Raw genomic sequence first — 13,343 nt, forward strand, 5'->3', positions numbered from 1 at the left:
GGATGCACCGTTCGTCGACCATCGAACATCGACTCCTTTGGCGCATTAAATATAAACAACAATTATCCGTGATTAAAGCGGCATACCCACAATGACAATTTCACACCGTTGAAATTGCGTCGTTAAACACGATATAACGAGGATCCTCGCAACCGGTCATTATCAATCGTTAACCTTTTCCGATGCGCAAGGCGAACTTGCGAATCATCGATTAACTCGCATAAGTAGATACAATATGTAGTATGTAAAACGACAATACACTGTGCAAAGTGATGATGATGAGTGTTTTATGATGCGTTCGAAATTTATATAGTGGCACTCTTTGTAGCGAGACACCGAGACAAATCTTAGCTTTGTAAGCTTTTTACAAATCTTTTTTTTGATCTTTCGACTTAAGATCTTTTGATTTTCGATCTTTGGCTTCCTATATTTGTGTTTTCTGTAATTTAACATTCTGTCTCGTCACGAAGACCCTTATATGTAGACCTATAGCATCTAAATAAATTATTGATATTTGTTATTTAAAAATATAATATTAAAAAGCAGGTTTTATTAATAGTTATAATTATTTCTATTTATTTTCAACAATAAAATATACGATTCTGATTTAGGTAGGTCTTTTATATACAAGTAGCGTATCATCAATTCGTCCCTGTTGCTCTGCAATACAATTGTGTTCTTACATAATATTAAAATGTATGCAGTGTGATGTTGAAGTGCACACATGACCTCCCCTAAAGCCAGTGTTGCCGGCGAGATAAGCTCGAGTCTCTTCACAAAAGTGAAGGCTTAAGATAACAACGGCGATGAATTTTCCCCTATTGTTGCCGGCTCAAAGGGTTTTCACCCCCCCCCCGTTTTCCGAGTACTCGTCTCCCCCACCCATTTCCTCGCTTCCTCCCCCCCCCATCCTCCTTGCTTCCGTCATCTCCGGTCGAAGCGTCAAGTCGCACAAAAATAGCGAAAACGCGAGATGACAAATGCCCTAACCGACCTATCGATACATTTTTATAAGCAGCTATCGTCTCGGCTCGTCTCTCTCTCCCCGAGGATTCCGCCGGCAAACATCTATCTATCAAAGACGAGAAAGGGAAGCTCGCGAGACGTGAGCTTTTGATGTAAGTACTATACGTAGGTATGAAATGGAAGCGGAATGGGGGGAGGGGGGCGAGTTTAGGCGACAGCAACAGTTTGTACTTGCGAAAATATAATATTAGCAGACAATTTATAAACGACCAGTAATCTTACATATATAAACCGCTTAGAGTAAGATTGCAAATAGCACAATTATGTTTATCAAATAATAGTCCTTTCTGAATATGTATATATGTATATAAATAATAAGAGTATAATACGACTGTGTGGAATCCGCATGAAGCAAATTACTCTATAATGATTGAGAAAGTGCAAAAAGCATTTATTCGTTTGCTATGTATATAGGAAAGAGTACGGGTATTGCCCATATCTCCACCCTACGCCTTTCCTTTTAGGCATGCTTGGGTATGATTCCCTTGAACTTCTTATTAATTCGTTTTGTTCTTCAGCTTCTACATGGTAATACGTCATGCCTGTCGTTGCTGTAACAGTTGGGACTTTATGTCCCTAATAATTATGTGCGTGGTAGACATCATCATTTGATGCTCGCACTGTTCTTTATCGAATGGCTCATATTCCAAGAGCTATCCGATTCCCCAATGAAATCGTTGCTACCGAGCATGAAAGTAATATTTTCTGGTAGCCTGCGCTCATCGTTATTTTCATAATAGAATGTGATGTATGAGTGGAATTTCGATATTTTCTCTTCCATTTGGGTCTCACAGGGATGTTTTGTATTTGCGGCTGGTTCTTACATGTATATGTATATATATATATATATATATATATTGGTGCTGGCTATACATACATGCAAGACATTCCCTACTTTGTATTTTATTTTTTAATGCTTTTATTTTTTCTGCTATAATTATAATACTATTGTTTTTTCATAATAATGTAGAGATGTTTTTTTTGTGTTTATATATACATATACATATATACATATGTATATATTTTTACTTTTCTCATTCTCTGTATTTTTCGACCATTGTGGCGTGGCGCATTCGGAACTCTTGTCATGCCACAATGGTCCAAATTTAAACTTAAAATAAAATGAAATAAAAGCGGCAAACGTATTATATACATACATACTAAATTAAGTTTTTAAATCACTGAAAGAAATTATAGTATTTTTCAGAGGAAACTGAAAAAAAATATTAAAATAGTGTGCGAATTCATCAAAAAACCATTTCAAATTTGAAAGAAACGTCGATATAATTTACATAAAATAACTGAACAAATTCTGCACAGTTAATTATATGTAGACGCATAGCGAAAAATACTTTTAATTTTTATTACAGCTAACTTAATTTGACTGAAATTGACATCCAATTGAAACATTAATGATACAATTCCTCCAAGTACATACAAAAGTAAGCGATAGTGTTTGCGAACGTTCAATATGCACACACACATATATGTACATTAAAATATGTATATGTACATAGATACTATGTAATACTATGCAAGCCGTTCAAGTTTAAATTGAATTATTTTAGTTTCAATTACGTGTTTCAACTATTCAAACTAACAAGGGTCAAGAATCTCGAGGGTTTCAGTCGAAATCGTCCGCAACTGAAAGCGATTCGACGCCAACAACCGACGACGACTATTAAAACGATCAAGTGCTTGAAAGCCGCTGAATTTAAAAAGGTCTTTAAATTTTGTCTCAAAACAAAACGCGAGCTTAAATGGCGTAAGCCTCTCACGAAAAGCTAAAAACATATTGTATATGTATATTTCGGTTCATATTTAAAAAAATAATTATTTTTATGTATGATATTTATGTTTTTATTTTTTGATAATATGTTACCTGTTTTTTTTTTAATATCTTTATGTATGTACATATATGTATATAATAGATAAAAACTTACATTGAAGTACGTAGGCGGCCAGTTGGGGTGCAAGATCTGGTGGGACCGGAAGTCGTCCGCGTACCACGTCTTGTCGCACCTGGAGGAAAACTTGATATCTAGAAAGAAAATAAAACATTAATTAGATTTTATATAAAAAACAAAAATACTGAATACTTCAGCTTTTTTGTTCATAGAATAGTTTTTTTAAACACATTTAAATATGACAATTCAGATCCATTACATACATAAGTTCTAATATGATAAAATAAGTGCATACACAGATGGGCTATGAAATGGGTGTCCCGACATAAGCGTTAATAAAGTATTATCCCCATGTATTTTATTTTGAAATGTATTTTGAAATTAAAACATACTAATTACGTGAAAAAATCAGAGAAAAAGAATGTAAGTTATTTTTAGCCAACATTAGAATCAATTTAAATTCTTTCTTAATTAAACATGAAATAATTTTTCATCAATCTGATTTAAAATTTATAAAAATACATATTTATTTTGAGAAAAGTGCTTTATGTTTGAGATAAGTGCTTTCATAAAATTTTCATTTTGTTAAAAAAAAAAAATTGCACATCTTTTGGTCTTTATAATATAAATATTGTAACATGAGAGAGAGAGAGAGAATCCACTGTCTAAGTGCATTCGTGGGTGAACAATAGAGACCCCCGGATTAGGCTAACGGGACTCAGTAAGTGCCCGAACAAAGGATACGCTGGAGTTTTTATAAACCCGGGCGAGTGGGTGCGACGCGCCAGGGTAGACTACGTGCTTAGACAATAGACATTAATGGATCGGGGAAGCTATGCTGTGCAACTTGTCCTATATAAGGAGGTACGCATGGTAGATCCGACTATTCAGGAGTGAGCGGTGGTAACGTGTGGACCTCCTGAATCGTTGTATAAATTCTGTGAAGTGACATAGGCCTTTCATTTGGATCCTGAACCTACCCACCCCTACGCAACAATATAATTGTAAAGGGAACACTATTTAATTTCATTACATTAGATGTAGAACATTCTAGAGATGAAATAAACAGCCTTTTACGACTTGAATATAAATGTCGGAGGTTTATTTTTCACGTATTTCGAAGAAAATAAAATATCACATCTGTTTTAGGTTCAGATGTTTTTTTATACCCTCATAAATATATACATATATATACCACTTATACAAAATACCTAAAATAGAAATTAAGCAAATAAATATACTCTCAAACATTGAATATTATTAATTTGAAAATTAACAGTCGTTAGTAAGAACCATCACATAAAACAATAATCCAATATTATTAAATTTAGCTGTTTGTTTCATGTTAGACGTAATATAATACAAAGCTACTTATGTAAGTCTAGAAAATTATCTTATTCAGAAAATACAAAGCAATGCTACGCACTTAATTATACTCTTAACATAAATAATAATGGAAAATTTTGAGCACACCGTATTAATTAACTAGTGAAAATTATAACGAAAGAAGAGCTTTACAAGTTACGTAGTTATATAGTATTAGAGAGCTTAAAGAGCTTCAATCATTAAATGAAATTATGAAAGTATCAAATAACGTATACTAAAATTTCGAGACTTGTACTGCGAAATTTTACCTTCCACTATCTAAAGCTCAACTTACGAGGGCGGGATAAAATTCAATGGAGAAAACAAGCTGTAATTTGCATTCAGAGAAAATTTATTTCAATATTGAATGTTATATTAAAAACTTCTATAAAACATCAAAGAAGTCCTTATACAAGTCTAGAGCATAAAAACACACAATGGAAGATATTACGGTAAATATTTTCACACCGGAACGTTTTGTGCTTCAAACTTTCCTTTCTTCGAATGAGACACTATCAGGAGATAAAACAGAAAAGCAGACAACACACACATAAACACAAAAAATTGCAAAAGCATATATTATGATATTTCCCAAAAAAGATGCATAACATTTCATCCCAAAAAACAATATTTTGGGAGCTATTTTTATAAGCACAAAATAATGATCTTTTTTTATATATGTATGTACATATGTTGCAGTGAAACTTTTTATGTCAGTGAAACTAAATTTTCATTTGTAAGATTCTAATTTTACTGACTCAAGCAGTGAGTACGGAAATATAACAATAGAATTACAAATTCATTTCTTAATGTCAGTGAATTCGTAATTCGAATTACAAACTACGAATTCGAATTAAAACGTACTACCAACTCCGAAAAACCTAATCTTAAATAAATAAAACCAGCTCTAACTTAACCTAACCTTTAATAAATAAAACCAACCCTAACATAACATATCCTTAAATAAATAAGTGTTGGCTGCTAAGATATTATGATTTTTGCTCCCACAAAATATTATGGGTTGCTTCCGCATCCAGTTCCACACATGCAGCATCAAAAAAGGCCAAATCGAAACAGTGGACCCTGAGGAGAGTGGGAATGGACAGGCGCGGGGTTGCGGGGAAGGGCGTGTGAGCGCGAGTTAGACATCGGAGTGGGGATGGAGAGGAGCGGGGTTGTGACGTGGGGTGGCGCGATTCGCATCGGCAACGCACTATCATCCTACAGTCAAAAATTACAATTTCACTAATAGGGGCCAATGAAAATGTAATTGGATATGATTTCACTGCTGTTATAATTTCACTATAAAATATACATGTATAAAACGAGTAAATTAAAAAAAATCGATAGAATACGCAAGATTGAAATCAGTGATATGATAGACATACATAAATATCCACATTTGTCGCAACAAGAGGAAGCTAGAGCTTAAATAAGCGAAGTGCAACATAGAAAAACCTTGTAAAAAGGTTGAGAGCACATGTTGGAGATAGACCGGGAGATGAAATATAATAGACTTTCGGCACGGTTCGGTTAACCGGTTATCCGCGGGACGCAACTCCCGGTTTCCGTCACAACAAGCCAGATAAAACCCTACGGTTCGCATGCGAATATCAAATATCGACAAACACTCAGGTGATATCAGATAAGGAGTCTGTCGATGCGACCTTTCGGCCGTAATGTATTCAAATCTTTAAACTTGTGGGACGGGTACGCACGTAGGGGGGGGCTAATGTAACATTGATGTGGTCCTACCGCAAGGGAAATAAGCGTGTGGTATTGAAAAACCTTCGATATATTCAAATATTATATGTCCCGTTGTGAACATAGGGATTGCCAAGGGAAAATTTTATTTCACATTCAAATTACATACGTTCATATGTACATATCATAGGTTCAAATGTACATATTGTTGGACGGATAGTTTTCATGTTTTTTTTTTTTTACTTTTTTAGGCTGTTTGGAACATTCAATTTAACACCAATGATCAAGAATATCTTTTGGAAAGGTTTTTGAAATAAAAATATTTTAAAGATTAAACCATTTTCCCAATTTTCATAGTCAAAAACAGTTTTGAAGTCAGCAATTAGAAGTTTTCCTATCAACCATGAAACGTCATGGTAAAATCGGCACACAATAAAAATCCATTAGCTGACGTATTTTTGCAATTTAGGTATTGCAAATATACATATGTATGTAAGTGCTCCTTTTTATATGAACATTCATATTAATGTATGTATGTAGAATTAATTTTTTCCCATTAAAATTCAATCAAAAGTTACCTTGAAAAGTGTATTTCTTATGTTGATATTTCTTTACGAGAAAAATGAATATATACAGATTTCATATATTGTGAACATTGAGATAGTCCTCACAACGTGACAATACATAGATTCTTAATCGATCAAATATTAAAAAAAGGACATATGTACTTTCACAAAATACTGGTATTTCATTGTCAAATAATGTACATACATAAATATAAGCATAACTAATTATATGTATTTCACATTGCAAAGATTACTCAAAGTGTAAGTCAACTTAGAAGAGAAATAAAAAATAATAAAATTGCACAGAATTCCCCCCTCCCCCCCACCAACCCAAATAATAAATATAAAAATTTATCGAACACCTTCAGGCTGACATAATGAACCAGCGAGATAAATCATTCTCGAGACAACACAGATAAAAATACATGCATACAAACATACGCATAATTTATTTAATTACAGATTTAGAAGAAATTAAAAACGCAAACCACACACACACACAAACAATCATAGATACGTGTATATTAAATAAATTGAGCATGAACCGGTAATTATAAATAATTTATAGCCGAGCGGAATAAATACATCGTCGTTTGGTAGTCAAATGTAAATTATTATTTAAATCATATGTGTGTGTAGTACGTACAATTTTACATTTTATTTATGAGACGGGCGATAAATAAACATACAAAAGGTTAAAACATCATCGGCAGGGGATAAGGTCAACCTAATGAACAATTTTATGTTGTGTATATACATATGTATATATGTACATACTTCTTATGGATACATATAATACATCGAAAACGTTTAGAAATTTAAGGAGAGCGGATTTATTAGGTGCTGCGACACTTTGAATCGAATCCTACGCACGTGAAAGCTCTAAAGACCAGTGTTGTACGAGATTAACTTGTCAGATTAATCACTTGAATTTATATTGTATTATAATACAGTGTACTCTCGATTATCCGGTTGTGGATTATTTGTGCTAATTCTAAAATTGTGTATTTTTGTATTAATTAAAAATTGAAATAAATTCATATTTTTAATTATTTTTGAAAAATAATGCACATCTGTTGGGACATGAATTAAACGTAAACGTGCGTAGATTTGGAGCATTGGTTGAACAGTGCAATGTTTTCGTTAGATACATATGTATGTTCAGCTATTTATTTAATTACTATGGTAAGTTTTTTCTTGAAAAATCAGGGTTAAAAAGCAACTTCAACGCCTCATCTGAATGGCAGACCAAATTTAAGTAATAATGTGGTATTCGGGAGCTTAAAGTAAAAGAGGAACGTCTCAGTGGCTGTGCTAAAGGCGCTGATAAATTCTGCATCGAATTTAAATTATATTTTCAATTAGAAAATTTGGTACTCGATCAAAGTCAGATGAGACACGCTTGGAATTGTTTTCCAACGAAAAGTTTGCCTCAAAAGAAAAGTCCACTCCCGGAAACTAATCATCTGAAGAGCGTACATTTCCACAGTCATGTGTTGTGGAAATTCATCAGTAACTCATAAAATGAAACTTTTGTTAATTGGAAAAACCAGATCATTGAATAAAATATCTTCTTGTTGATTATAATAACCAAAAAGGAGCATGGATGTGTAGAGAGATCTTCGAAGATTGATTCAAGAAAAAATGGGATTTTTTAAAAAGAAAAGGGCTGCCACAGAAAGCAGTGTTTTTAACAGATAATGCTTCTTCTCATTCGAATAAAATTATATTAAAAATAAAGACAATTTTAACAATTTGGGTTTTCAATGCATGCGGATATCGTTTCTATTGCCAATATCAATATCTATAGAAACCATATCAAAAATTGATACTTCGAATTATCCGTGTTTTTCAATTATCTGGTACCGTACTCCCGACATCGAGATGTGTATACAGTTTACTCCCGATAATCGAGAGTAAACTGTATATACATACATATATAATGAGAGTAAACTGTATATATATATATACATATGTATATATCGTCTATAATCAGGGTGGTGAAATATAAACATTGAACGAAGAACTGCGAAACCTTTAGATTGGGGTACCTTATGCAAATGAAAGCATTTGAGTTGCTGTTTCACAATGAGTCATTTATTTAATCTTTGCCTTGAAAATTTTATTTTCAAACATCAATGCTCTTTATATAATATACAATTTTGTGCAACTTTGACGCAAAACTATGTACTGACTTAAAACGAGAGGGGATTGATTGTGCTCTGTGTATGTATGTACATATTTAAATTCCTAAAGAGTTGATCACAAACTTATAATGATTTTAAAGAAAATATATTTTTGATTCGGGGCTTCCATTAATCTAATACATACAAACATGGTTTGTATGTACTAACAAAAATAGACAAATAGCTCGATGTTAAAAATATCTCAAAATTGTATGCAGCATTCAGCTACTACTTAAAAAGTTGTCACACATAAAATTGCTATAAATCTGGGATTATGACTCACATAAAAATAATACTTATATAGTTAGGCAGAGCAAGATCGATAATTTGGAAAGATAATATAAGTTGATTCGATGAATTACGGTCACTCTAGTATTGCCTCGAAGTTGTGTGAAAACTTTATGAAGTTCAGGTCTCGAATTCTTTGGCTAATACTATGCACATGTACCTCAACGAATATATGCAGTTCTAGATACATTACGAACATGATTGGAACTAACAATAGCTTAGTTTATAACGGTCATATACAGTACTTCATACATTTTTCGTATAAATTTGAAGCAACATTGTGGAACAGAGTGCAATTCATTACATCAACCAATTATTATCATTGTCATTTTTCATGTATTCAACGATATAAATTGGAATGTCGTTAATACGTATCCTCACGAATATACATACATATATGTATATAAGGAACCTTTCAAATCTACGCATTGGAAAGATTAAACATCGAGCGATCGAGCCTCTCGTGGAATCCCTCGAAAGAAGTAAACCTGTAATTTAGTGCCGACAGCTAATTATACATTACGCATTAAAAACTATGCCGAGGGATTCGAAAATAAGAACAGACTAAAGGGTCTAATGCGCGCTCGTGTATTGTATGATTATATTATATTATACACATACACGTCATGTAAAAAGATCAAATATGTACGTGGGAAAGAATCTGAGCGATTTGGCCGCGGGGTAGATTGCGTCGATTCCGCTCTCTTCTCGGAATCGTACATCGCTTTGAGGGTTAATGAGCGACAAAATGGCAATGTTAGTCGACAAAAATGTTTTTCAAAATGGTTCGACTTGAAGTGTAAATCGAAATGAGGTTCGATTTGAGGCAAACCGAGCCGTTTTGCCGAGATTCAAACTCAAAGGATGTCGTATGAAATTTTCATAGCTGGAAAAGTACCGTGGAAACTATGTATGTATGTACATAAAAAAATCAATTGAAAACTATTTAAGCTATTAAGTTTCATTTTTGTTATTTCGACTATTGGAAAAACAAAATATACACATACATTATTTGCTGATTGATTAATACATATGGTAACTAAGTAAATATAATATAATAGGCTCATCAAACGAAATTCCTGTTGACTACCATTGAAGATTCAAATACTTTGTAAATTCCTTAATATAAGGGAGTTGAGAGGGGGGGGGGGGGGGCGTTTAAATATGTATAATTTTAATATAATTGTCATGGGAGATTTAAATTTAAAGAAAATCGGTATCGTGTCAAAAAATCGGTAAGTGTGTCAAAAAAAATAAATTTAACGATGTTTTTAATAATTTGAAAATTAAATCGATACCATTTTGTTTAATATAAGGCCATTTAGTATAAATTGTAAATGATTCAATTTGTGTTGCGTTTTGAATAAGTTTTTTGAAATCGATTTTGTTTTTTCCATACAAAAAAGGATTAGTTTTAAATTAAATTGCAATATGCATCGAAATATTGCATTTTATGTACTAAATATCAGTTATAATTCTATCGACGAGTGCACAAATGTTGTGCAATGTATTTTAAGTGGTGATATTAATTTGAAAGCGGATAAAGGATGTTGAAAACACGCCAATTAGCTCCAATGAATTGAAGTACTCATTTCAGACGGTTTAAATAAAATAAAGTTAAACTTATTGAAATCGTTGAAAATATAGCTAGTTTTTATTGAAAATGCTCATTTCATATAAAATACATAAATGTAGGTATTAAATCGTATTAGAAACTAAGTGTTTACCGATATTTCACTAGCAGAAAATGTTGGTGTGATGATCGAAAGTTCTAGTATAAAACATTTTTACTTTTGTTTATAACATAATTTTCATTTGTTATTTTTTTATTTAAATACTTTATAAATATTTTCGAATATAATAATATTGTTAATAATAAATAATGGCTCAAAATTAGTCGTTAAATTTTGTGTAATCCCCGTATGAAATGTATAATATAATATGGCAATCGCGTTCATTAGTTTCCATGGAAACTTCTTGCAGCTTAACTAAGAGAGAGAGAGAGGAGAACTAAATTAGTAATTAATTAAATTCAAACTACAAAATTAAATTCCTTATAGTATAATACGTACTAAGCAACGTAATAAGACAAAAAAATTATTTCTCCATTATTATAAAAATAATCTGAAATTCATCGCAGTACTTACATATTCAAGAAAACTGCGATAGACAGTCAAAGAGAATGCTTATAGTATGTAAATGTTATATAGATTAATTTATGTTTCAAAAGCACATCAAATACAATACAGTTTTCCTTTATGGATTAATTCGATTTGCGGTATGATTCAGTGCATTTTCGCGTGTTTGGAATTTGACCGCAGGGTATACGCATTCGCCTGATATGTGTGAACAAATGAGCGCTAATTCGGCACGCAAGTTTGTGTGTTTAATGTTCATTGTATCAACATAACATCCAAATTATGTTTAACAGTCGGAAAATCGACGAATCGGCATGCAATGGACATCGGAAAATTTTCTATTGAATGCGCGATGATTGCATTCGAACGCACGCGCGGAAAATTGTCGTAATTCTCCGCGCGAGCTTCGATCCGACAATTTGATAATGAAAATTTAAATTCCGATATCGAAAATGAACGTATTAAAGCCTGGAAAATGTCTACTGATTAAATTTATGCGAAAACCTTCTAAATTTTGCAAATGTATTGCATATAATAATCTAAAATAGATTTGATAGTTTCGCGTCGTGTATGATATTTTGTTGCTCGCGATGTGTCAGTGGATGCATATTTAAATATTTAAATTATTATAAATAGTATGAAAATAAAAACACGAATTAATGTTTGATTATCGCTAATATAGTCGGCGAACCACTTTCGGTTTCGTGCATAAACAACCATAATCATAATAATCATTAAATGCAAATGGACACTTTCGTCCTACGCGAGCATTTTAATGATCACTATCTACACATAATATAATATAATATTATATATGTTTTTTAAACTGTACTGAGAATGTAAGTTTGGTTTATAATATTAATATTTATTTATTTATTTTTGAGGAAAATAATAAATGTTCGTTTTATACGTCGGAAATCGTCTTCAGTCGATTATTTTGAAAAGTAATTGCACTTTTGATTACACACTCCTTTTAAGGATGCTGAGCGCTTACAACAAGTATTGATTTTGTTTGGATTTCATTCAATGAAAGCAAGTAAGAAAATACAATTTTATAAATGAAGACTTCTTTAAGAAGTAAACCGCTCTCACAGTAAATAGATCGTAGGAAAATTGTTTGAACTTAAATGTGGAAAAAAAAGGTTGTATTTATGTTCCTTTACACTTATAGTTTTGCAAATATAATTCAGTTATATATGTATATAAACAATTAATTGAATCATAAGATTACATACTAAATACATACCCAAGTTAACAAAGCAACATTTAATAATCCAACTGCATACTTTATAATGTAAAACATTAATTAAAAATTCACCTCAATACACCAATGAAAGTTTTCAGTACGAGCCGTATATAATACGCCATTTTATGCCAAAGTTGCGAATTTTCCGAAATTTTCACAGTACGTTAATTTTAATCTGTTAGAACATTATACATACATACATATGTATAATATATTAACGTATTAACAACTTCCAGCTTTTATTATTAAAACGTACATTATATACACAGACAGAATTTTTCATACATACATATAATAGTTTACACAGACAAATTTCATACATGCGAATAAATTTAATTTAAATTTTTAAAAGCATTCGCATATTAAACGTATAATTGAATGAATAAAGCACGCATACATTCATAAAATAAAATTTAATTAGAATAATTAGTTAATGTGTCAATTTGGCGGTCGAATTTCCATACATACGACGCCGTTCGTTCTATGCGACTTTAACGTGTCACCAGTACGTTAAGCGAGACTGTACCATTACGGACTTATTAATGTAGACGATGAACGAATATAAATGTGTAGGTATATAGTCACATTTATCACCTAGACTAATTACCGAGTGGGTTGCGTAATTAATTGCGCGTTTAATAAGTTCGCATTGAAACGATCTCGACGTTAAATTAAACGATCGTTCGATTCATTCAGTGCGAGTTCGTTTCCCATTCGTTTATTCGTTCGATAAATATATTCGATAAATGTATTTATACCTAGATAATATATCCGAGATAGGAGAACGTCAATTAATTATGCAAATCGTTTCGATTTAAATCTCTATTAGTTTATCGGCGTTAATCTGAAGATTTATCGACACTTTTATTAATGTCACCAATCGCTTTGAATAGCGTATGTGTAACCTTTGTCGATGA

General features: G+C 32.0%; 1 protein-coding gene across 1 annotated transcript in view; it reads right to left on the reverse strand.

Annotated features, from left to right (window-relative positions):
- The window catches only part of LOC143915912 (band 4.1-like protein 4A), a 162,456-nt gene that overhangs the window by 78,963 nt on the left and 70,150 nt on the right, over positions 1-13,343 (reverse strand). Inside the window, exon 4 of the mRNA XM_077436733.1 lies at positions 2,970-3,067. Coding sequence (XP_077292859.1) covers positions 2,970-3,067 — 98 coding nt within the window. The remainder of the gene's footprint in view (positions 1-2,969; positions 3,068-13,343) is intronic.

This window comes from Arctopsyche grandis, chromosome 8, assembly GCF_051622035.1.
Source record: "Arctopsyche grandis isolate Sample6627 chromosome 8, ASM5162203v2, whole genome shotgun sequence".
Taxonomy (NCBI): Eukaryota; Metazoa; Arthropoda; class Insecta; order Trichoptera; family Hydropsychidae; genus Arctopsyche; species Arctopsyche grandis.